The sequence below is a fragment of the Stegastes partitus genome, unplaced genomic scaffold (genome assembly GCF_000690725.1).
Source record: "Stegastes partitus isolate 25-593 unplaced genomic scaffold, Stegastes_partitus-1.0.2 Scaffold1687, whole genome shotgun sequence".
Lineage (NCBI taxonomy): Eukaryota > Metazoa > Chordata > Actinopteri > Pomacentridae > Stegastes > Stegastes partitus.
The window spans coordinates 18,805-45,970 of NW_007579418.1; the positions used below are offsets into that span (position 1 = coordinate 18,805).

The 27,166-nt window shown below is 41.9% G+C and overlaps 1 protein-coding gene across 4 annotated transcripts; it reads right to left on the reverse strand.

Annotated features, from left to right (window-relative positions):
• Positions 1–177: 177 nt before the first annotated feature.
• On the reverse strand, positions 178–25,881 carry znf512b (zinc finger protein 512B). 4 transcript variants are annotated; one of them, XM_008301580.1, is made up of 17 exons: positions 24,581–25,881; positions 23,131–23,265; positions 14,289–14,368; positions 14,008–14,136; positions 13,534–13,709; positions 13,138–13,421; positions 12,964–13,035; positions 11,994–12,128; positions 11,282–11,403; positions 9,905–9,997; positions 7,258–7,356; positions 6,405–6,557; positions 5,899–6,234; positions 5,458–5,559; positions 5,213–5,275; positions 4,603–4,701; positions 178–4,065 (listed from the first exon to the last, which is right to left on the reverse strand). In XM_008301580.1, exons 2-17 carry the CDS (start codon positions 23,261–23,263, stop codon positions 3,721–3,723), a joined length of 2,421 nt encoding a protein of 806 aa, XP_008299802.1. In that variant the 5' UTR covers positions 23,264–23,265; positions 24,581–25,881; the 3' UTR covers positions 178–3,720. The 4 variants fall into 4 exon arrangements, with proteins under 4 accessions (XP_008299802.1, XP_008299801.1, XP_008299804.1 ...); XM_008301579.1 differs by having other exon boundaries at positions 6,405–6,659; XM_008301582.1 differs by lacking the exon at positions 14,008–14,136 and having other exon boundaries at positions 6,405–6,659.
• Positions 25,882–27,166: the final 1,285 nt, after the last annotated feature.

Sequence of the window (27,166 nt, forward strand, 5' to 3'; positions counted from 1 at the left end):
TCCCTTTCATTGTTTTAGTTCACAGGCTGGAAGTAGTACTGCCATCATTAATTATATTTTTCACGCACGTCAAAAGTCCACCCTAAGGAAAGTCTGTTAAACCCCAGAAATGCATCCATTGTAACCTGTGCTACGGCAAACAGCTACAGAAACTTTAAAGTTCAAATCTGACACACGTTTAGTCAACAAACTTTTATTAATTAGTTGAGGGATACTAATGCACAGGTAATACAACAAGTTTGGGAGAAAAATTGTAACAGTTCAGACTCAAAGGAGGTGTTGATCCCTCCAATGTTAAGTACTATACAGCTTCATTTCAGATATGGAAATCTTTAATACATCATTAGTCTCATTTTATCTGTTACCTATATGCCATAAACAGTTATGTGCTACAGCATCATCTCTTAAAACTCGCAAAAGTTTCATCACAAGGGGCCCGGCAAACAGAGCTGGACGCCATTTCCTGCTTTTGAAGTAAGGTAGCATACAAAACGAACCACTGTTGTCCAAATAAAAGGGTAAAATTCTTAGGCCGTCTAAGGGGATTTCTAAGGATTAATCTTGGTTTTGGAAATAACATTGCTGACAAAGGGAAGACACTTGAGCCTGCTGTTTCCCCAGGTACAAAAGTCACACCACACACAGTCCAGGTAACTAGAAAGCTCCAACAACACTCCTATTTCAAGCCTATTTCATGGTATAGTAAGTGCACTAAATACAGAAACAAACACACATACATATGCCTTTGTTGTCCCATATTGAATAGATAATAATAAAGGACTCTCTCAATGTGTTTGCCATCATGTACTGAAAAAAGCTCAATTTATGTGCATCATCAAAATGGATAAAATAACAGTGTACGCCAACACACAGGCCTACAATGTTCTCGGTGGTCTACAAATTTTTTCAACTTTTTTTTGTTTTTAATGTTTAGATTTCATAATATGTAAAAAGCATTTTTCAAAGCAAACAAATAAAAGTAGGGGGAGTGAAAAAAAAAAAGCCATACAATTTTGAGAAGACACATCAATATCAAAATATTAGCAAGCCAACAAAATCAGCTAAATATGGTGTATTGCTGTACTCTCTAAACATGTTGCAGTTAGCTCACACTGCGGGATAGATATGTGTTTTCCACATCATAGGAAGACAGATAGTAAAGGGTGTGATAAAATATAAAATACCCACTGTTAAAAGCAGTGCTAAACTATCATATTGCAACACCAAAGCTTGTCAGGTAAACACAGTCAATGTGACGTTATTAATGAAACGAGTAACAAGCAGCTGATGAACTAATTCTGTGCCACAGCGTAACACTTGACAAAAGTGTTACCATTTCTGACATCCAGTCATTACAAAGGTGCTAACTGTTTAATGCACACACGCACATACACGCTCACACTCACACTCTCATACACACACACACACACACACACACACAAGGTCTGGACAACTCATATTGAAAAAGTCCAAGGACCGATCAGTGCTCGTCTAACTTATCCTCTCCATCGACTGAACCTGGATAGAAGATACTGTAAAGGTCCATCCCACTGACAGAGACACATGCATAATCATCCCCATCTGAACTAACTCCATCAGTTGATTAGCAATGGAGGAATTCAGACTGAATCTTTGCTTTACTTTATAAAAAAGTCACAGCGTAGGAATGACACCACCTGGAACACATACAAAATTCAAATTCAATGTTTCTTGAAAATGTTCTGCTGACATCAGTGCTTGATTTTTATGATGACATTGACATTTTGGTGCAAAATTCAGAGGACTTGCCAGTAAGGAGATCATGGCAGGATGGATCAGTGGACTAAAGTGAGTTGTATCAGGTCCTTAAGGTAGAGTGGCAAGTAAAGCACCCTTATCTCACCAGAATATCCTCACATCACAATTTTATTCAAAGCTATCAGATTGCTATCTAGGTAATACACACAATAGAATATAAAATAGATTTATGATCTGTCTTTTTTTTTCTTTTTTTTAAGCAAGCAAGTCATTATTTTCATGGACATAAACTGCAAATATAATCAAATATTTATGGAGTTTTCATTTGCTCAAATTGTTAATACAACTGTGGATTCAAGTATCTACTTTAAACATGTTAAAGTGAAAATATTCTCTGATCTTTAAGATTTGAAAAGTAATTTAATATTTCATATTATTTTAAAATCTGAAGCTAGTCTAATATCAAGTGGCAGAGCAGCCTTAAACTTCAACAGGACCGGTTATGGCTTTCTCGTCATAATTATACGGTCACGTTGGATTACAGACACTATATAGAAAGAGTTAATCATGTTGCTCATTACCCATGTAAAGACAAATTTAGATTTCCTCTAGTTTTTCATCAGAGTAAAATATTTCCACTCCTGTACCAGCCAGCCACTCGGTAAGGTTGAATATTCCTGGAGTGCAAAAATACAAGAGGGGAGCAAGAAGGGTTAAGGGTTAAAGTGCAAGGCAATAACTTTGAGCGTCCAGGAATTAATTCATATACATTATTATATGTGGATCTTCATTTCAAATGTTTCTGTTTAATAAAAGATTATTATCCTCAACCTCTCTATAAAAGATAGTATTTTACTTCTCTCCTCAGCTTTGATTCAAGCTAAAGCAGTAGCCAAAACATGGCCGCCTTTAAAATGGTGTCACATCATTTGATTGTGCTGCAATGGTGCAACAAGCTTCACACAAAATCCTTCCTTCTGTCAAATATTTAGCTTTGCCAGTCCTATTTTAGAATGTTTCAACTTTTCTGTGTTTAAAATCAATTAAACAATGTCATATTACATATCATTGTAACTTATACAATACAGATGAAAATTTCGAACAATCGCTTTCTGGGGTATTCTGCTGATCAACTGCAGTGTAAAAGAAATAGAAATAATCTTTTGACACTTAATTCTGGCTGTCAAAGCAGATACCTTTCACTGTCATGTGAAAATAAATGTCACTGAAGTGGCAGCTGTAGGAAAAAGAGTGGGACATGATTAACAACTGACCAACATTTTAGCTTATATGACATTAGCTTACATGAAACATGAAAAGTAAAAAAACAATGAAAGCAAAACCAGGAAAACAAAATCTAATTCAAAACAACATTGCACTACAGCACACACTGCAAAAAATTCTGACTGCTCAAGATCCAATTGGACGTGTCAGGCTTGAAAATGACAGATGGCATCATTGCTTTGAGTATATAGATATATAGATATAGATATTGTTTATGTACACAGTACAGTATATCTGTGAAAAAATGTGAAAACACTAGCTATCATTAAATGACTTCACCATGCTAATAGAATATCCTTTTCAAAATCTCTCAAACACAACACCACGAATCTGGCAGAGAAAATTACTCTCCATTTATTTGGAATACTACCTCTGTTAAAAAGACTATCCATGTAAAGGTCAGGATTTCATCCTTTTACTGACACCCCTGCTGTGAGTACAGAAACTGAAATGTGTGCCTTAAAAAGGAGACAAAAGTGGAATGGAGAAATAAAGCACTACTGTTTGGAGTATTGTTTATAACACACATTAACTGTGGGGGTTTCAAATCAAGGATTTACTAAATGTTTTATGTCGTAATTGTTGATTTGGCTTTCTCCTAAGTGCCAAGTCCTTGTGGAGTTAGAAAGGTGTTTCAGCTTCCCGGCATAACACGTACAGTAAGCATCCACTCTGGCTCCTGGGTCGACAAAAGCAGAGCTACTCTGACAGTAACAGCCTCTTGGGTTTGCTTCGTCTGGTGGCGGAAGGGATTGGCTGTCTGTTTTGGCCTGAATTATTACTGTCTGTTGGGTCACGGACCAGGGTTGGGGAATGTGCTGGGACTGAAGAAGGGATCACGGCAAGGGTTGAGTTTTGAGTTGTAGTAAGTGCTTCAGTTTGTTTTTGGAGAGGCTCATCCACAAGGGGGCGCTCTTTCGGTTTGCGGCCCCTCTTCTTACCAGTGGTGGCACCGTTCCTCACCTCAGTTTTGATCCCATTGTTCTCCAGGACTTTACTCTTGCTACTGGCGACCACTTGACTGGCTGCTGCCCGGAACCAGTTCTAAGAAGAAAAAAACAAAACAAAACACGCAGTCATCAACAAGATCTGAAATAGGTAAAGGAGCTTATAATATAAATAGCTGGATAAACCTCCATTTACACAGTGCAGTGAAGCTCCTGGAGTTTCAAAAGATGGCAATATTTAAAGAAGTTAACTTTGTGGATGGAATATGGATTATGTCGTAGGAAAAAAAATCTTATTTTGTGGGGAAAACTGTATATTAAACACACAAGTTTTAGTGCTATCTTGTCAACAAGGCATTGCGCTACACATACTGTATTTGATGGGAGAATATTAGTATGATTTTGCAGCAATCTGTGTCTCTAAAAACTTGTCTCTGAAACTGAATGACTGCTAGCAAAACATAAGCATTGTGTCATCACAAGATGCACTTATCTCCTTGTGCAACTCAGCTGGTTTTATCATATATTAACAGATATGGAAAGGCAGCCTATGAGATTGTAATCGAACTGATAGTAAATAACACCAAGGCCTGTTTTAAGGCTACTTGTGAAGTTTACACTGACAGTGACTCACCTGTGAGTGTGTTTTGCTAATGTGGTACTTGACACCGCTCTCTGAGCTAAACTCCTTCTGACAGATCAGACAGGTGTACTTCCCCAGTTCACCTCCACCCTTTAAAACACACACAAAGACAAGCGCTAATGTGTATGTACAGTATATAAGGATAGCTAACTTAGTTTTTTTTTAAATGATTCCTTTTCAAATCAGAGTAGAAAAAGAGTAAAGTGTTACCATCTTTAGGACTCTTCTAAATAACTACATATATTAGATACAAAATAAAACAAGACTGCAATTCTTACACTTCCTTTCTAATGAATTGCAGTTATTTGTACTGTACCTTCAAATCTGATCTTCTTTTTTTTATTATTTCTTATAAATCTCTCGTTTTGCTGTTTGTGTTTATTACTGTGATTGCATTATTTTCTCATGCAGTGATGTAGTACATGCAGGCTGCAGAGACAAAGCCCTTCACAGACAGCATTAAACAATCTTTTCTGGCTACAACCTAAAGTGTGAATGTTCTGTAGGAACTCCATGTGTGTGTATGGGCTTCTTTTTCATACGGCGTCTACAGAGACAAATGGAATCAGGTTGGTGGTTTTGCTGCAGGTGTGGGTTGTACCTGGCTGCAGTTGGCGAGATGTGCCTTTAGTCCTGATACACTGGAATAGACAGCTTCACAGTTCTAAGACAAAGCAGAAATAAACAGATACTACCTCAACACCACAATGCTGTGGAATTAATAGCCTTGCTACTGTAACCATAATGAGCAATGTTGAGGCAAATCCAGCAATTAATGTTATTTTTTTTAATCAAATATAGAGAATGATGTTGTAAGTGCCACATCAAACTAATCAATGTTCTTACTTCATTTGTGCAGCAGATGAAGCCCTTCTCCTTGACTTGGTTCTTCCAGGCCTCTAGTAGCTCTGGGCTGAAGTTGGGGAGGCCGGGCCGCGTGTAGTTTAACTACATAAAAGAGAACATTTTCATCTGTTTTTACAGTTTTACGGTGTAAATAGTGCATATAAAAGAGAGGAGACTGAGGGCCAAATATTTATTGGATAATGTCAGGATTGTACCATCTGGGTTTGCGTGAAGCCTTTGCAAAGAAATCTTGGCTTTGATGTGTGTCTGTGTGTGATCCTGTTTGTGCCTCTGGAGATGTCTACCTGCAGCACACAATATTGATGAACCTCTGCCTGTATGTAAGGTGACTATGCATATGTTCGTCTACTATGATGATGTCTACATGTCTGCTCGGAATGTGTCTGAAGTGTGCTTAATGCATCCACTCGCTGTCCTCACCCTCTTGCTGTCAGGCACCAGGTCGTCCTTGATGCGCCGCTTGGTTCCCCAGTCCTTGGCCAGCTCATCCTCTGCTATCTCCTGCAGGTGGAACACTGCCACCTGCGCTGACCGCCGCCTCACTCTGCCGCTGGGAGTTCTTTCGAAGTCCTCGCCCTGGCTCTCAACGTGGGCTGCTTTTTCTTTGTCTCGCTCCCTCTCCTTTCCCCAGTCCTTTTCCCTGCCTTCTCTGTCCTTCTCCTTAGGCTGGCTGAATGGTGGTTTCTCCTGCCAATCCCTCTTCTCAGGCTGGCTTAGCTCCTTCCTGCCTCCTGATGGAAACTCCTCAGAGACCACCTGAAACAGCAGAAATCACCTCTGAATGGAAAATCTGGGGAAACTTATTAAAATCTAATAAAATATTCTTATAAAAGGCAAAAACTGGAAAAGTGCCTGTGTCCTACTACTACTACTACGACTGCTACTACTACTACTACTACCACAACCGTCTTATGAGATGAGCTTACCCTCTCCTTGCCGGTGTTGTTGTTGGTGTCAGTGACATTGTCCTTGTTGTTGGTGGTGGTCGTGGCTGTCGTGGTGGTGGTGATGGTCGGCGAGTGTTCGGTACGTACATGGTAGTCCCTGCCAGCCTTGGAGCGGTAGTGTTTTCCACAGTGCTGGCACAGAAACACAGGCTTCTCATCGTCAGAAAACTCTCCTCCACAACGCTTCTGGTGATACTGGTAGCCCATCAGACTGGAAAAGTGGGCTGAACAGCCCTGCATATATGTGTGTGTGTGGGTGTGTGTGTGTGTGTATGTGTGTTTGTATACAAAATGTTTGTGTGATCATGTAACGCCAGTGACAGAAATGAGACAGAATGAAAACACACATTAAGCAGGAAACTGGGTAAGTAGAACAAAGTGTAGGATTAATGGAACAATATTACTGCATTTGGTCAATATTTTGTGGTTATTGTTAAAAAGACAGCGAAAACGGGAGGAAGATGCTCATTTTTCAGCGTTACGACATGTCACTATTTTTTCGCAGCTCCTTCTCTTCCTCTCTCTGCCTTTTGCACTCTAGTGTGAGTAATGGGAAGCACAGTGTTGATGTGGTTTTGGGCAACATGTCAAGAACAAGGCATAAAGGAAAAAGGAGACGGAGAGAGAGGGAGGTAAAAGGAGGCTGACACAAAAGAGGAGCCTGAGGAACTGGAAGAAACAAAATCAAACCTGGCAGATGAGGATTGAGGTAAATGTGACATGAAAGACAGAAAAGTCGAGACAAATAGAAATAAGGGACACAGAAGAGCAAGAGTAGTATAGAGAGACAAGAAAAAAGAAAAGGACCGGGGAAGAAAGAAGGAGTGCATACCTCACTAGGACACTTGATTCGTCCCATCTGTTTGAGCACTCGGCGCAGTCTTTCTCTCTCTTCGTGCCCGTTGCCCGTCTGGCCTTCACTCCCTGAGGGCTGAGGCGGAACAAACACACCGTCGCATAAGCGTGTCCCACCACAACACCTCCCACTCCCTCGTGACTTAAAAAAAAAACGTGATGGAAATGTGTTTTCCATCTCTAGTGTTCACACTGTGCCAGGATCATTAAATGGTTTCATGGTGAGGCTGTTACTCAAGGCATGTTTATGACAACTGTCAAACTCATGTTTTCACTCGAGTGTTTGCTGGTGCCAAACCCCAGCCAAGACCAGAACAACAGATGGTAGGGCTACCAGGGAGAAGAAAGAAAACTGGAGAGAGTCTGGACTTGCTGAGGCATCCCAGCGGAACAAACTTCATGTGTTTTCTCATGTGTTAACACACAGAGATGACTGAGATACAACCCTACAGTGGCATTCTGTAATGGCGGGAAGGAGTGGAGACACCACTAGAGTATTTCAACAGGCTGCAGGCGCGACAAACAACACTTCTCGGCTGTTTTACAGTGGCCCGGAAAAGAAACTAGAAAACTACATCAGCATGTAATTTTAATGCCTCTATAAGAGACAGAGCAAAAGAGCAAGCACAAGAGAAAGACAGCGAGAAAACAAGCAGCACTGTACACAGCAGCGACATCAAGGTCGACCTCAGTGGGTGACCTCTGTCCTTCTGTCAGCCTGCTGTGTTCTCCCATACTGCAATGGGGCTGAGCCATGTGACCACACTGACAAACACTGAACCCAGGGTCAGTGCAAACACCAAATCATGCAAAAATCAAACTTGACGGCAGCGCTATTACACAAAAATGATAGCAAAAGATTCAACACAAATGGTACTAAAACAAACATTAACACAGATAAAACTAATAAAGACAACAGCTAAATGCACTAGTGCCGGCATTTTTGCAGCTTCCATTACAAAAACACTGTTCTGCACCTATAGACACTATACCAACTGATAGAAGAACAACTCTGTAAATATGTACTTAGGTGACCAAGCTTATCGGGACAAGTTGTGTGCCATCATCGCAAACAAGATAAGGATAAACTCTTGTCCACTCAAAGACACAAAACAATAAAATACCTGTCTTCTTGACACACTTCAATGACACTGCTCTAACAACTTTACAAAAGCACATGTAAAATGTCTTCAGAGAATAAACTTTCCAGTGCCTCAAAAACATGACCCCGAGCACACCACAACAATATAGAACATCAATAACTATAAACAACATGACAGATGCTGTTCGACACACAGGCATCGTGTCAGAGAAGCAGGCATCTTACTGTAAAAAAAAGGGAAAAAAATCCAACCTCAATAGTATGGGGTCTAAGGGTACGTCAACATCCCATGACTGTAAGCAATGCTTACCCATGACTGGTCTTTGATTTAGAATTTTCTGCTGTTAAAAGTTTTCTCGGAAAGAAAATGAAAAGAAGAGTACGACACTAGTCAAATCTGCAAATGATAAAAGCCTCCTTTAATCAGCAGCTACTTGAGTCTTGATCACAATCACAGACGGCAACAGAATAACACAGAAGTAACACAATGATGGCTTTCATTCTGTCACAAAAGTTTTAATTAGCAAATCTGGAAAAAAGTTTGGTAGTTTACTGAGGACGACTACCTGATTAAAACTTCCCGTATGTGACTTTTAATACATGTCTAATGCACTAATGTCTTTTGCTCTGCTGGACTGGAAAACCGCCAAAAAGGTCAGGGCACAACAGGTCCAGTCTGAAGACAAATGGCGGCATCAAACAGTTGAACTTGGCTGACACAGATGGCACGGCCATCTTTCATCACTATTAAACTGGAAAACATTACACACCCATAGTCTCTCACACACATATGTATGCATGTGCCCATTTGTAATGCGCTATACGTATATGTGCTCCCACAACAACGCACATGCTACACACCGTTTACTGCCCATAGATTCATTAATTTTTCATGATACTTCTTGAAACAGCCAGTGCTGAATTATTCAGCAAACTTCATAGCAGTACCATTGCTCTAATGCAGGAGTGTCATGATAATATCTTAATGAAGCTTTGTGCTGCCAGAGTTAAGACAGCTGCAGGAAGAAATGTGAGCACTTCAAGGACAGGAATACCAATCACCAGTTCAAATGTATGATCGTCTACAAACTCCTAGATCACATTTAAAGAGAAGGCCATAGCAGCTGACAATGAATATGAAGCAGATCATATATAAAAAGGAGGAAATGCTTTTTTTTGACTGTATGATCTCCATTTATATGGATTCATATAAACGAGATATCTATATTAAGTGAAAAAAATACCTTTCCTTAACAGGCCATGTGAATATTGACACTAGCAGTAGTGTTTGGAAGATTTCCATACAAAGTGTTCAAGCCTGAATGGGTGCAGTGCTTTGGGGTGGTTCCTAATTAACAAACCTGTTCTGTGGGTTAGTGTGACAGTGGCAAAGCACTTCTACCTCAGTGATGAAAAAAGGTGGCAAAGATCAGTCATAAAGAACACACTGAGTGAGAGGGTGCTACTGTTTGGTTGAAGCTTTGAAGCAGATTTTTAGAAATGATCAGATCTGCGGGTGTACCTTGGTGCTGTGTTCAGCCATGGTGTGGTAGTTGAGGCCGGCCTTGGACCTGAACTGTTTGTGGCACTGCTGGCACTTCAGGGCATCCTGGAGCTGCAGGGGGTTAAAGGCCAAATAGAAGATCAAATAACATTTCTCTATTAAATGAAACTAATAAGTAACCTACTCCTGCTAGCTTTGCTCTATATTGGATCCATCAATACAGCAACATTTCGTCTATAATGTAATAGAGTTTGTTATTAGCGCACAATTCTGGTCAAAACAAAGGACAAAAGACACATAAGAATCTTCGGGAACCCGAAAAAAGGCAATTTAACACACAGTGTTCCTTGTCGACGACTTCTCTCCTCGCCTCAGTATTGATTTGGAGACAGAAGTGTTTTGATGGTGTGTGACCCGGTGGTAATGCGGTGATTCTGTCATTGCTTAACGGCAGACTGTCACCTTAATAGAGTCACACGGGCCACTGGGCTAAGGAGCATTTGAAATCGTTGTAGGAACACATCTCTCTTAGGGCCAAGGCTACGGCACCACTTCACCAGGTTCATCCAAGCTCAATGTGATGTAGTTGGTTAACCTTTTTCACCTCTACTTCGTTTAATACTGCAGGTGACCACAATCAAGTGCAATGCAAAACTCACAGAGTTAGCAGAAAAGTGCAGTGTCCTTCCCCCATTTCTTTTGGTATTAGCTTTCATATCATAAATTAAATGAATGAGGATATTACATGAAAAACTGGTTGACATTACTGTACTGAGATACTGCCTGATGTTGTTTTGTTTTTTTTCTTTACAGCTCTCCAATCAATATCTTTACTGTAAAGGCTCCCCAGACTCTGCACAATGGGGTTCTCAGGGAGAGGTATCTAATAACGCTGCAGTCAAAGTCGTAATCCAGAGTGGAAATTGCAGCTCTGGGTTGAGAGAGCTTTATTTCATCCTCAGAAAAAAAAACAAACAAAAAAACTTTAATACCAAGTATGAGTTTTGAGATTATGCAAACAACTTTTTGTTTATATGAATATGAATCCCAATGAGGTGCTGTCAGATTTCAATTAACACGTGTATTGTGTTACACAGGGCCAAATGTTTCAAGGGATTCCAATCCAAGAGTTTCTAAGACTCCTTTCAAATGAACTGCATACCCACAGCATTCAGCAATTACCACACAAGGGTTTAATATTAGGAACACTCATGTCACATTCAGATTTTCAAGAGCAAAAACAAGCTTGTAATGAGGTGTTTGTCTTGGAATGATATAAAGTCGTTTGACAGGAAAACATTTTTGTTTGTTTGTTTCATATCTAGCTCTACCAGATGTTGTGACAGCATATCCACCCTGCTCCCTGTCTGAAGGACAACTGCAGCACCCACTGACCTTCTGGCAAATCTCCATGTGTTTCTTGAGGCCGTGGATTGTTTTCCTGGTGACGATGGAGCAGGTGGGACACACCACTTCACCTCGCTCTGAGATTGCTCGCTGCCACTGAGTGTCAACACCTGAGAAACATACAAGACACAGCTTGGTTTCTTGTCATCTTACAGTTCAATTCTATGCTTGTGTTAGCAAGCAATAATGTGTAGTGGGTCATTTAAATAAAAAAATAATAATAACAGGTGACGCGTGAAAAACAAGCATTAGCCGCAGTTCTTGATTATCACCAGGTCATTCTATTGTGCATTATACCTGTTTTAGTTATCTGCTTAAAAAAATAAAACATCCTTTGAAAAATTATTATTCATATTTTTTTTGTTATTTTTTTTCTTGTTTCTCTTATGCAATATAATGACAATCTTATCAAGTATTTTTAATTTATTATTTGGTCAAATATCATTATTTGACAATGTTGATAATATAGATAGGTAAAACTCAGTTAGGTCAACAAAATGCTCTCGGATGGCAACAAGACATCCTTCATAACAGAGGAATATGGAAAAGTTTTGCTTCTGGTGCAAAAAAAATTTGCTTTTAAACTAAGAAACCAGCAAAACTAAAATATTTTTAATCATACCAAGTCCTAAATCCCAACAACATGTGGACGAGATGGACAACAAATGGATTCATTTAAAATGGTGATCTCAGTGTTTACCAGAGCTTGTTGTGGCTGACTCCTTCTTTGAGGACTGACTTGAAGAAGGTCTTCGCTGAGGCTCCTCACTGAACCCACTCCCCTCCGATCTCTTCACACGGCCCGCCTTTAGCTTTTCCTCCACCTTAGTCATTCCTGCAACACACGTGCACACGCACACACAGACACAGACACACAGTCACGATAGGAATAAATACTCCCATTTCAGGTGTTCAAGGTAAAGTGAGAAATGCAAGCAGAGAGGGACAGATGTAGGACAATGCTGAACAAGAACAAGATACTAAAAAGGGAAAGTTGATACTGAATATAAAATGGAAAAAGAAGGCTGAGAATGAAAAAGGAAGTTGTTTTGCGCTATGCCAGATCAATGACAAGCAGACTGAAAAAGAGCAAGAGAGAGCAGTGAGTTCTGCAAACTGCAGATGAATTGTTTGACAAGTGATGATAAGTAGTTTACAGCCTTGTGTATGCTATATGAGTCACTGAACATTTTCAGCATATGAATGAGACTGAAAGACAGAGGCAAGTTGGAAAACCAGTGTGTATGTGATGTGTGGTTGGTGTGTGAGTCACTGATTTGTCTAGTCAGATATAAAACATCTCTACAATTGCCATATTAGCACTGCTAAGAGACCTGCACCATTGATCAGCCGCAGCAGGGAGTGTTCAAAATTACTTACCTAGCCAATCACACAATGTAGTAAAGTTCTTCTGAGTAACCTCAGAACCCACAGTCCCCCATTTCCAGCAATGGTATATTGTCCGCCCTATAATTTCCTTCATTACGTAAATCATCATAGGGCTCCTGAGGTCTGCTGTAATCAGTGATGAATCAGCAAGCCCATAAAAACTATCGCTTCTTCTAAACTTTTTATCACACCAATGTGTGATTACAACACAAAGTTTGTTTGTTTGTTATGGGCAACTTCTCGTTAGAAAACGTAGCTTATTCTTAACAACAGATATCTACCTTTCAATCCAAACGTTCCGGATATAGAGGGCTGTTCTCCAGTGAATTTCTTAGGCGTTTTCTGCTTCCGTCCTGGCTCAAGAGAAAAACAGAGCAAGAAATGGTCAAACGCATACACTGGAAGCGTATTATGAGAATCTGGAATCCCTTTCAAAAGATATTCTGTAATCTTACTGTGCCTCATTCGCTCCGGGTCTTCGTCTGGGAAAGAAGGGGGAAGGCTGCCCCCCTCACTCTCACTTCCTCCTGCATCAGATGACGTGCTTAGGGACTGGGACTGCTGAGACTGAGGCTGGACTGGCTGGGACTGGTGAATCTGCTGTGAAGGCTGGCTGTGGCTGTGCTGTTTCCTCTCGCTCCTCTGATGGGCCAGCTCCCCGTTCTGAGAGGGTGTGGACACCTCGTGGGTCTTTTTCACTTTGAAGAACACTGGAGAGGGAGGACTGTTCTCCATGGGCCTGAATTCACAGACCGAGGGAGGACAGTTTTGGGCAGTCAGCATTTACAATGTTACAAACACCGTTACGTGGCTCAGTGTGGGTGGGAATTTGAACTCTAAATCTCAGTCACCTTTTCTTGGTGTTGGACTTGATGGGAGCCTTTTGAAGCTTCGGCTGCTCTTCCTTTGCTTCCATACCAACTCTGTCTGGGTGGTTCCACAGCTTGTGCTTCTGCAGGCGCACCTTTGTGGCAAACACTGCCTCGCAGTAGGGACAGCTGTGACTCAGCTTCTCAGCTACGGTGGCCTGAATACAGACATGAGGAGAGGGGATTTAGAATGAGCGCGCTCCCCACGCAAAATCTGAAAACAGTGGGTAGCTATTACTGAAGGCTTCAGCTGACTAATCACAGGTTTTTGACAAAGCCTGGCTAATTGCTCATGTATGGTCAATAATCACTAAATATTTGTAGTGTGAGCAATAGAAATTCTCTGGAATTCGCATGAACTGCAATTGTCCTTCATTGGACGGTTTTCAGCCCTACTTTATCATAATCCACTGTTAAAATCCACACAGCAGGAAAGAGCAGAGGCTAGTGACTCACCCCCTGGCAGCGTTGATAGTGGTACTTGACGCCATAGATGCTGGGAAACTCTAACCAGCAGCCTGAACACGGACATTTAACCCTGGAGCGGCGTTTAAACTCTTCCTTCCATTGTACTATCATATGGGCCTGATCGGGGGTGAGGAAGACAGAGTTGAATGCATGCAAGCTTTATTGCTATATACTAGTGCAAATGGTGCATATTCATGGGGAGCTGCCCTCTGTGCAGAAATAATGAAGCCCACTTCAAGCGCCCACTCATTTCGAAGAGAAATACTCACAGGGATGCTTCTCAGTTCCTGCACTTCTGCTTTAGGACGACCTTTCCTCTTCCCCTCTGCTGGCTCATCGCACACTGGACCTAGCAAAATGAGAAAGAAAAGCATATCTGAATTAGAAATGGACCACTGCTAGCGCTTCATAATAATGGAATGCAAATTTTAATTACAAAGTTGTATAACACCCAAAATCATTTCGTTTAATTTCTGCCTTCTACATTTGAACTTCTAAAGCAAGAGTGGTGACTTGTGATAACTTCTAGAAGTATTCTTGATGTATTACAAAGCTGCACAACTTCAACAGAATAGCTTTTTAAACCTGCAAAATTGCAAAATTGTCACCTCATTTTAAAACTAAATATGAGCATGAAAACAAAAACACTATTTTACAGTGGCTATATTCAATATTGATGACTGTTCAAACATCTGTATGTCATGTGCATGTACATGAATGAGTGCAGGTACGTGTGTGTGCGTGTGTGTGTGTGTGTGTGTGTGTGTGTGTGTGTGTGTGAGTGAGTGAGTGAGTGAGTGAAAGCGAAGGAAACGTGGCCAAAGGCCTTATGTAGAGCCAAATAGATCAGCTATAAATCGCTAGTGCCTGTGAACCTCTGACACAGCAGACTGCAGACCGACTGCCTCAGCTCTCTCTACTGCTCCCTCCCTTCATCTCTCATTTTGCTGCTTTCCTCCTTTCTCACCCCACATCTAGCTTTCTCACTGTCCTTTCCTTTCACTGCCCACACCCTTCCCAATCTTTCACCATGGTTCCACTGGCTCATTACTGCTCTCTTCTCTGCTACAATTAGAGCTCCACGCTATCAGCCCTGCACTCTATTCCCTCTATACAGTGCTACTTGAGGGAGACAGTGAGGGGAGGCAGAGATAGCTGAGGATGGAGGGGGTGGGGGTTGGGGGGGGGGGGGGGGGGGGGGGGTGACAAAGGAAGAAGAAGAGAGCAAAGGATGTTGAGGGAGAGAGAGAGGAATTGCAGAGGCGGATGACTCTGACCAAGCATAATACTGAATGACAGTGCTGCAGGTAGCTGTACTCTGCTCTTCAGAATGATGTATCTTAACATGTGCTCTCAACTTCCCGGCATTGATCTGGCAAGACCAGCTCGCCGCAGCAGAAACAAGGCAAGCAGGAGACAAAGATGCCGCTGGAGCCTATTCAGTCATATCAGATCGAGAAAATGTCAAAGGGAAAAACTGCTTCAAGTAGAGATGATAGTCCTTTGTTGTGGAGTGGAATGCAGCAGTGGTCTTGCATTGACTTTCCTTTGCATCTGTTCCACTTCCCCATGCTGAGGAACATGACACTGTGTCTGCCAACTGCTGTCTTCTCCTGCAAATGTACTGACAAGCAGAGGCTGGATGCACACATGCGTAGTGCTGCCCGTTTGTGATGGGTCCCAAACTGCTCTGTCTGCCTACCTGGATTGCAGAAATGGTTCAATAATTTTTCATCAAGATAAAAGATGGACTCACCACCATTGTTGCTTGTATAAAAACATCCAGTGTTGGCAAAAGAACCTCTCTCTTTGTCTGTGGTGTTAGCAAGTATAAGAAACACTCCAGAACTAACGTACCATGACATTCCCTTCTCATTTTCCTGTATTTTATTACAGAATATCAACTTTCCCGTTTTCCCTCATTTGTCTTCTTTTTGTTTCTCACTCACAAACACAAACATAAGCTGACAGCTATATATGTAATCTTATACTTCAGACTCCAAATAATAAGGTAGAAAGAAAATAAGGCAAGACTGAATAAGATGGAATGAGAAGTAGCCCGGCATTGCCGGCTACGTAGCAGAATAGTTCATGACACAAGGTGTAAACACACAAATAAAAGCGCACACTGATACACAAACAAGTACACAAAACCATTACCTGTGTGTGGAGCGTGATGTGTGTGCATGGTTATGAGTGTATTAATATTCTCCAGGCGACAGAGCATTTCTCTATTAGCTGTCTGGGTAGCAGCTGGAGAGGTGATGCAGTCGGCGCTGCTGCTCTTGTGCTGAGGAGGAAATTGAGCATGCATTCTAATTCCTGTCTTAGAAAATAAAGGTCTTGTAAAAGAAAGGCATAATTAATGAATTCTGCTCTTGGGAAAGATATGTTCTTGTTGCTATGGGAATAAGATCCACTTGTCTTAGTTACCACTATCAGAGGCCTCTTTACAGCATGCAGAACAATTAGGCCCACATACAATGCAAACAGGCAAAACCACACAGCCAAGGCAGCACATGTGCTGGCAAAACTTACTGTAAAAATTAAATATAAAACAGCAGCCTTTCCTTTCCGGGGGTGAAGTGAGTTCATATCTTTTGCTTTGCTTTGCTAGCGTGAATGTGAGTAGCACACTGGAGCTCAGACGTCCCAGCAATCACAACCATTGTCTTGGTATGAAACAAAGCAGGTCCATTGTGTCAAATCTAAACCCCAGTGCTCAGGCACAGGCCGTGGGGATAAAACAGCTGTTCAACTAATGTCAGAGTGTGACTCGCTCCCAGCTGTCTGCAACTGTTGCTCTGCACGCTGGTTAACACCGACAGAGAAGAGAAGAAGAAGTAGAGAAGAGAAGAGAAGAGAAGAGAAGAGAAGAGAAGAGAAGAGAAGAGAAGAGAAGAGAAGAGAAGAGAAGAGAAGAAGTCGGGGCCCAGGAGCGCTGGCAGCTGTCTAATGATCTCAAATAACCTCTGAGTTCTCCTAGCTACGCCTGCAACTGCTCTCCCTGAGTGCAAGGGTTCACACATTAGCCACAAACACACACACACACACACACACACACACACACACACAGAACAGTCATTTGTTTTCCTTGACAAACACTCACACAGGAGCCTTTGTCTTGTGTCTGCACAGTAGGTTTTTAGACATACCGTAGTTTAGAACGACATCACACAAATACAAACACCACTCGCCACTGATACAACTCCATGGAAAGAAGACATGGTATCTCTACTTCCTCAATCTCAAACAGACAATAGATGGAGAAACTAATACACCTGCACTCGGTGCAGAGCAAACACACTGATGAGTGAAACTGTCGCCAGTATGAGTAAGCTACGTTGGTTTACAAGACTGCAACCACTAGGCCGTACTGCCATCTCTCTTTCTGCTCTGTTGCTTTAAAGTGTAAGCGTTGCGGTTTTACTTTTTCACAGCGTTCCCCACTGTCACACGTTCTGTTTGGCGGCAAGTTAGCACTTCGCTGCTTTCATGCACACCAACGTTTTTCTACAACTTTCAATGTCCCTACATGTTGCTTTTCATCCTGCACTCTCAGTTCCTCCCTCTCTCTCTCTCACACACACACATACAAATGCAGAGTACAATTCTTCCCATCATATACACACCTCCTTTCGAAGACGTCCCCATATTCCCTCCCAATCAGGCCTGATTCCAGACAGTGAGTAAGAAGGAGAAGTGTGGTGGAGCAGCACCAGAACAGTCTTACTGCCCAGACACTGACTAACTAAAAGAGAACCAGACTCTCTCAGTGAGTCTGGCTCTTACTCTCTGTCTTTGTTTTTTTCCTTTCTCTCTCCCCCCCCACCCTCTGAATGTCTGTCTTTCTGCCCTCCCGCTCTCTTTCTTTCTGTGTAATTCTGTATCTAAGCTAATCTCCTACACAGATACACTCGGCATGCATTCAAATATGGTTCACCTTGTTTGCTGCATTTTATTCTAAATTTTGCAAAAAAAAACTTGAGCAAAATATTAAATTCTACACAATTACACCTCTTCTGATAACTTGTCAAATAAAACACCAGAAAGGCAAGTATAACAGAAATGTTTAGTGAAGAGATTTCAGGTGAACAAGTCTTTGCTTTAGTAAAAACTGAAGACAACCAATAAACACTGTAATTTGCTGAAACAGTTGTGAAGAAGAAAACGTAAACTTTTCATCCGGTATTTGTTTCTTTCTGTGACATTTACTGGTTTTATGAGTTAATGACACAATGAGTTAATCGGATTTTTTTATGATATGATGATGCTATTAGTTTCGCAAATCTGTTCCCTCTTTTCAAGCCATTATGAGTACCAGCATGCATCATGTTTATAAAAGATGTAGCTGCTGTGATGTCACCTATTGGTTTGTGGACTACTGTTTTGAAGTACAAGCTGTGGTAAAAGGAACTTGAAACTCACGACTGAGACCAGAAACACGTTAGAAAAATGTTTACTGAGGTAACAAATCAAGTGAGAAGTAGCATAGTTTCGTCACAAACTTCTATACAATTGAACTTGTTTGCAACAAAAGAAGTTACCCCCTGCTGGCCATTAAAAAAGAAAATGCAGGTTAAATTTGTTTCCACGTTGGCTTCACTTTTCAGACCTGGATGTGATGTTTTTTTTTTTGTTTTTTTTTTTAATTCTCCACAATTCTCGACCTTGATCAATCCTGTCTGTTCAGGGTAAAATCTACTGTGTTGCTCTCTGACTGTGTAGTACTCTGTGCCTTAGTGATAAACAGACTTAGACGGGGGAAATCTTCTAACCACATAACTTTTAAATTTAGTACCTACAATGACAGTGAGTGTCCTAATGGAAAACATTTTTGTTGCCCTCAGTGCCTGGAACTACTGTATGGGGAATCACTTTGTATATGAGGCCAGGGCTCACCACACAGACTTGTGGTACACTATCAGTTTACTACCACCACAAAACACACGTAAAGCAGCCAAATCAAAGAGAAGAGCTCAGGCTTGAGATTGCTGCTACATAATCTGGTGACTCATAGTACCTCGACAGATTCTTCAGACCTGTATTGATTTTACAGCCTTCCACATCAACGGCATGCTTCATATTATTGGAAACCTAATGTATTGCCTGATGCCCATTTGGCCCGAAGCCAACAGTGTGTTTAGTGACATCCAATCACAACAGCTTTGGATGACTGACCACATATGTGGCCAGTGAATTCCTAGGGGATGATGCTAAATTGACAGCAAAGCAAATAAAATGTCTTTAAGCTGAAGACTGACTGGGGCAGATATTTTGAACAATAATGATAAGATAATGGTGGCGTTGACATTGTTGCACCGCATATACAGGGTACACGTGAAAAAAACGCATGTGTTAATTCAACAGGGCATACAGTATTGTATATGCGAGCCAGACAGACAATGCCTGCTCCAGACTGTTTGCAGTGCCCTCCTTATGGACAGTGACTCACCAACTCAATCTCTCTCCTCTCCCATTTCCCTGTACTCCTTCTCATCTGCCATCCTCAAGCCTGCCAAATAAAGGTGTGACAAAGATGACAAAGGACTCTCCTCAAAACGAGATGCAGCATCAGGCTGAGAAAGGCACCAGAATTCAATTTCAAGCCAAAACAAACATTCTCAAATGTATAGCTCTTTATTGATTTTATCTTTTGGTACTTGGTAGACTTGACGCATTAGCAGGAGGCAGCTGGAAAATATGAGAAATCTGAGAAAAATGAGGAAGCATCGTGGGTGAAACGGATAGGAAAGGGGTGAAGAAGGTTGTGGTAATAAAAAACGGAAGGTGGCAGGAATAGTAAGTTTGAGTCATTGCGGATGCTGATACCGCATAATGAGTAAAACACAAACTAAACTAAGAGTTTGAGGAAGGATAAAATAGAAAAGATTGACAGTTATGTGCGGAGAATTGGACAACAATCGAGTGAGAGAAAGTGTGAAAAAAAAAACAGTTCAGTGACAAGAAAAGCGAGAGAATGATGCTGAAGCGAATATACAGGTTCCACTGATGGAGACTGAAGGCCCTGAAGCCAGACAAGAGGACTGTCATTTGAGAACACATATGCCTGTGTCTACACACATGGTTGCATGCACACCCTGCAAGCAGAGACGTGTAAAGATAAGCAAAAACAAACTGCACAAACTAGCACATTATCGTTAGCCTCATGCATACAACTTCCCCTCCCATCCTTACTTCCCCTCCCAATCAGTTATCTTCCAAACTTTCCGATAATTAAGGACAGCAACAAATGTGGAGCACCCACCTCCCCTTACACACCACATGTCCAATGGATAGAGTGTCTTGAGATCAGGTAGGGTATTGCACAACGGAGGACGGTTACACTAATGCTCCACTCATTTAGACTTGCAATAATGTTTGCAGACATGGGCCTAATCTCATAGCTTTCCTTCAGCACTTGGCAGAACAGCATCAGTTCTTTCCAAATACTAAAATGGACAAAACTATAGTCAAACAAGATTTTAATAGGAAAAAATGTCACAGCGAGGGAAAAAGAAAGAAAGAGCGAAGCAGGCAGAGCGCCAGTAACCCTCAAGGACCACATCCTTTCCTGAGAGTTGTCTGGTGTGGCAAAGTGACAGCTCAACCACAACACCCAAGGCACAAAAGCACTACCAAAGCACACAAACCCATGTTTCAAGTTTGGTTTTCATGCATAAAGGCATGGAGGAATTTCAGGAAACCACTACTAAAACAGCAGCCAGACAGAATTTCTTCATTGTTACATCATATAAAGTTTACGTCAGGGAGACTTATCGATCAACGTGAAATTTGACAATATAACAAGACGTAACAGTCCAAACCCTCCGTGGACATGGAATGAAGAATGAAAAGTTAGCAGTGCGATGAGGGCAGATAATGAGGTACCTGGTCGTCAGAAGGGCACACTGTCTACAACGGGCACAGACTGAGTCCTGAAAAACCTCCACAGGGAGCTTCAGATATTGATGCCTTTGTTTCTCTAAACTGAGGTTCACAGCTCCCGTGGGAAAAGACAAGCTTGTTCCAGGCTCATTATTATTAGCACTGTAGCATTTCTCCTCATCATTAGTTTTAGGAAGCCGTGGAATCATAAGCTAAGGACATTTGAAAAGATGGCTTGTTGTCTGAAATGCATTTTGATTTAGATGTAGTTGGGGAAAGAGCTAGTAAGCTCAGTGAGTCATTGAATACCTTTGTGCCTCAGCTACATTTGAGTAAATCATATACCACAACAGTTAATGTGTGTCAAATAGGGAATACAAATGCCACTGTCGTCTGGCGCTGTTTTGAAATGAACATGTAAAATTTCTCATGAGTTTACGCTGCTCTGCTTTGTGTTAACTCTTATTCTGGCACTACATTCTGCATATGCGTCACTACGCCAGTATTTCCCCTTAAGTTTATTTCATGTTCTCAGAGAATCTTCAAAACCTTTTAATCACATAAAAACTCATTCCACCGGCAAAGTGAGCAACTAAGCTTCCTTAAAGGCTTGAGGAGCCGCAGGTAATGTTCAAGCTAAGAGAAACTTTCCCACCAAACAAGACAATCTTTCAGCTACAACACAGTGGAATGTAGATGTTAATCTTGGGCAATCAAATTGTGCTCGAAGCTGTCTTTGACACAGACTTAACAAAAACATAGACTTGCACTACCAAATACTGGCATAATTACTGCACTAGTATCCCTGAGAAGCTCCACATTAATGAGTCAAAGCATGTCAACGGTGGAAAAAGAAACCGTGGAGTCTTAAGTTACCTGAAAAAGTCCCATAAAAACCAAAGCCAATCCGTCACTTGCGATATTACTACCTCAACACACACACACTCACACTCACAACCGTCACAGTTACTCATTAGGGAACCGAAGCCAAGTGTGTTTCTCTCAGTTCTAGTCTCAAAACGATTAGGGCAGAGCCCACCACAAACTTTCCACTGATTGATTTATAAACTCATCTTGTTTATTGAGTGATAAAGCGTTTAAAAAAAAATAAAAAATCTATAAAACACAAGACTTCGAGAGGCTGCAGAGAAAAGCCCGTCATTCAGATAGACCACCTGTCTTCTGCTACAATAAATACTTCAAGCGCAAAAACAGCAAATCAGCTATCAATCTGTATACAATGAGAAGTTGGGGAGCATACTGTGAGCCAGTGCTACGCTGCTAACTATGAGAAAACAAGGCAAATAATCATAAACTGGCATAAGATGGATTTCAATCAACTGCTTTGGCGCTTTGTACGGCTCGTGTTTTCCTGCACCCTCAGTTCTTGTCTTGCAAAAGAGGCATTGTATTAATGGCCACAACAAGCGGGCACACACACACGGACACATGCACGCACCCACACAGACATGAAAATCAAGCCTACAGGGCTGAATAATAACAGAAAGAAAACAAATTGAAACACCTAGTCTAGTGTTGGTGCTCTGTGTGTCTGGGAATGAGAGGCTATTTTGTAGCAACCAAAACAACTGGGTCACATTAGAACAGCCCCAATTTTCCAAGCCCGCCTGACGCTATTAACAAAGTCATGATGATCTGCTGGTTATTGGATTGAAAAATAATTCCCCAGCCTGGCTCTCTCTTTCCAAAATCTTCCATCTCCATCCAGATGGCTTGGGGTTTCACTCATGTCAGCTCTTGGCAATACTTGTTTGTTTGGTTTTCTCACTGTAAGGCAGTCTCAGGAAAAACGTTGTAGTTTCCAGGCCCTTCTGTGGTGAGAGGGGTAGAATTACACTGAGGCTGGAAGCATTGATTCTTAATAAAATATAACCCATTCAAAAAAGCTGCAGTGCCCCTTACATGTATGGTATGTTAATCAAATCCTTGAGAAATAGCACTGAAGTTCTGAAGAGCTAGCCTTGAATTACAAACACCAGTCAATGCAAAGCCAATGGAAGGCAGAGACAAATGTGCTACAATACAAATGCAGTCTTTCGCATATGACTTGGTATGTGATGCCGTATGCAAACAGAAGCTATGCTTAATGTTGCATCACAGCATGGAATTCATCCTGGAGTCAGCACAAGAGCAAACCCGGGTCATTCCAACAAAAGTCACACACTGTTTTCATTTAATAAAGTGTAGTGGCATGTCACTCACTATGTTTGTTGTTGTTTTCGGGGCCTGGCGTGGTCCTAACAAGCTCCTGGGGATGTCCATGCTTGGGGGTTCGGCTCCTTGGCAGCCCCGATGAGGACAGCTTCCCAAGCCTGGGGCCACTGGGGTTCTCCATGCCTGCAATGGTAGATGAGGGGATACAAACACAACAGGAGAGATGAATGGCTAAAGGCTCTATCTGGGATGCTCTCTGCTGCTCATTAATCGGGTTCCATTGTTTGTCAAAACATTATTAGTACAGTCTACTACATCAATAGCCTGTGATGATGCCGTCTCCTTGTTCTATAATGCAGTTTCTTCGCGTTGGCCATCGGTGCTATTGGACTGAAGGTTATCTGAGTGGAGGCACACACATCATCTGCAGTGGTAATGAGGGTGTGACCTTCCATGTTTCATTTCAAAATCAATACTCTCACTTACACACTAACTTCATGCTCTGCCCATTAGAAAAAAGGTGAGTCAAAGAGAGGCGGTGGGACACAAAGCGCTTTCTCCTGAGCAGCTTTGCCTTCTTTCTTTATTATGAAAACTACTGATGCATCTAGTGAGCAGCAAAGTTTTTTTTGCTTTCGAGGGGAGGCCCAATTCTCGTTTGTTTACATCACACAGTCCATCGATCTCTAATAAATTCTACAGTACATGTCAAATTCTGTGCGAACCACTCGTCCCTCATCAGCATGGGACGGTCTAACGAATGGAGGCTGACAATCACTAATTATGCTAAGTGGTACTGATTACGATCCAACATGCCTTCGCTTAGCACACACATTCATGTCACTCTCCTAATGAATTACAACGGCACACAAAGGGTCACCCAGCGGGGGCCACTCAGTGTCCGTTTACATGCCGTGCTATTCACTGTATTTCCAGCAAACGGTGGCTCGATAACATGCTCAGTGATAACATGCTCACGGTTTGTTATGGTGTGTGTGTGTGTGTGTGTGGGGAGGGGGTGGCTAATAAAACTGACTTTTTCAAAATGCACGGTGAGCTCCTGCAAGATGCAAGTATTGCACACAGCAACACTAGTCATCTTCCTGTTCCTGTGTGATGTGTCAGAGAACTACACAGCAGCACCTAGCTACCTAAAAATAAACAAATGTGATGAGAAGTAGCTACTTTCTACACAATGCATGTTTCCTTCAGCTGAGCAAACTGACCTATGATAATGTTGAGCCCCTCAACGTTGCAGCTGTCACTAAAGACTAATCCTAACTTTACTGACATGCATTTTGCTAGACACAACAAAACCTGGTGACACCCACTCACATCTCCTCACAACAATCTGCTGACAAACCAACCTGGAAATAAAGTATTTTAACACCGCACGTGGCACGCTGCCATACTGTGTTTGTCAACTACAACAAGGTTACAGGAAAGAAAAAAAAAAACAGTGCTCTACTTTTCTTGCCTCCTCACCGGCCACACCTACCTGAACTGTCGGGCAGTCACCCCAGCTCCGGGGGCCGGGTGGTGGCCCCGGGTCACCCACGTGAGGGGAGGAGGAAGGAGGGGGGTCAGGAGACAGGCACCTAAGTGGGCGTTTTTCCACCAATGTTATGTTACATGGCAATCACACCTGCTGTGCGTCAAGGACCGGTCAGACCGAGGCTGGGGGGCCTGGAAGGAAGCGGGCAGCCGTCTCGTCCCCCCCTCGACTCCACAGACGACGACGACCAGGGGAGCAGCGGCGGCGGCGGCGGCGGCGGCAGCCCGGGAAGAGGAGAAATCACAATTCCGCCTGTACATGAAAAGAAATCCAGGACACTTTCACCTTATTTCCAGTTTCCAATTGCCTCCCCCCCTTCCTCCTCGACCCCACTCCTCCTTTCCTGCATTAATATGTACACCACGAGGCACTTCTCCAACCTTCTCCTTAAAAAACACTTCCAGAAATAGCAGGAAAAATAGCCAGGAAAAAAAGATAGGTAGGTCCCCGACTCCTTGAGGAAAAATATTAGAATACGGGATGGTTTATATAGGCAGTGAAGCAAAATGGCGACTTTATTACGAAGGAGGAGTAAAAAAAAAAAAAAAAAAAAAATCCTTGCGCTGGCTGGAAGCTAAAGGGAGGCACAAAAATATGTTTAGTGCAGTAATTTCGACGGCTGCGAGACTGTTGGTTAGAGTAAAACGAAACGAAGCGAAGGAAAAACGGCAGAAAACGCCAAATCTCGGTCGGTTTTGGTTCACTCCTCGGCTCCTTACCTCGGGATTATTTCGGTTTTTTATACGGATATTATCTCGGCGGCCGTGTACAGTATTACAGTAATGTGTGTTGGGTCATGCGCGTATCCACTCCACCTTTGACAGTTGCAACTACAGTCTTGAGGCAACTTGCAAACTCTCGCGTTATTATTATCTATTTCGAACGGAATAACAGTGGGGCTTTTTTTTTCTTCTTCTTCTTTTTTTTTTCTTCTTCTTCTTCTTCTTCTTCTGGCTAATAAAGTCGCTGCAACACCGGCTCGTGATACTCTTCCGACGTAACGGCGCTCGTTCCTGACGAAAAAGGGTCAGGGCTTAAATTCCTTATAGCAGCCATCGCTAAGTATTTCTTTTTTTTAATCTAATTGCAGCTCTCCCCGTGTCGTCCTCCAGCCATTAGCACCAAATCACACGAATAATAAAAAAAAAACAACCCAAAAATATTCCAGCAGTCTGTTGTGGACTATTCTAATTGTCATTGCCTCTCTGTAGGCCGACAGACACTGCAAGCAGCTCTCTCCCCCCCACACAAAAAAACCCACTGGAATAGCAATTATGCCTAAAAATCTGCCAAACCCACTGAGCTGACAACCAAAAACTCCCGTGTAAAATGAATTTGTTAAGCATTCTTCCTGTGGCTCTTGTAATAATCTATTATCCAACCCCAGAATTCAAGGTCAGGATTAATCCTGGTGTTTTTAATGCACATTAAAGGCCTTAAGTCAGTTCAATCCTTTTTTACTTTATGCATCTAAAGTGTCCCCGTGCTGGCAGTCCCCTCCGTTTAAAACAGCTAATAATAAATGTTTCACATATGGTGTGAGCCCACATCTTTCTAGTACCACAGCTCCAACCACATGAATCATTCATGGCATCATCGCCACCTCACTCAGTTTCAGTAAAACAACAGAGGGTCTCTCTTAGTGTTTGATTGGTGCCAGTCATCATGACCTAATATTTCCTATTAGTGGAAATCATCTGAAACCATGATGTAATTTATGTGGGAAAGCTGTTTGACAGCATTGCCAGTGGAGGGCAGTAGAGTCTTATTATTTGCACCATGTTTACTGTCGCTGCCATTTAAATATATTGGAATCTATTATGTTTTGATAAATATTACATAGATGGAAAGAAAGGTTTCCCTTCGTTGAAACGCGGTGAAATCAAGAGCTGCACACAAACGAGGATAGATTCATACGGGAGAACAAAGTGCTAATGAAATGAATGAATCAAAGGTAACATTAATCTTTTAAATACAGCTCCCAGAAGTCCTATTTTTTGCACACTCCTGTGCTATGTGTCAGTTTGCTGTTTAATAAAGATATATCATACCACGGATACTTATTTAATAGCAGTATTAGACCGTATAACATCAAGTTAACACCTAATTTTATGGTTGCAATGGACAAAAGATTTCAAACAGATTATGCCTGCTTAAGGTTTGTCTGCGCAGATTTTCCACAAGGGAGCAGTGCAGTTCTGTTATTTGTCAAGAGCAGCTCTAACAATGGAGCAAGCAGGAACACGGGCCCCTGTGGCATCTTTGTCATTTTTAATTGCGCGGTTGGTTTTTCTGACAATGTTTTGTGTTGATACACATTGTGGATTTGTCTGATATGTTGATTAGACCCGAGGGGGCGCCCAGCTGGTTCATAACCTCCCTCCTGCCCGGGGGGTGTTTCACCACCGACTGAGTGACAGCTGCCGTTCTGCTGCACAGTATGTCCAGCTGATAAAGTTAAATCTGCTTCCTGCTTTCTTTAATGGCTGCTGATGAATAGTTCACGCAGGGCCTTGTTTGACCCGTGAT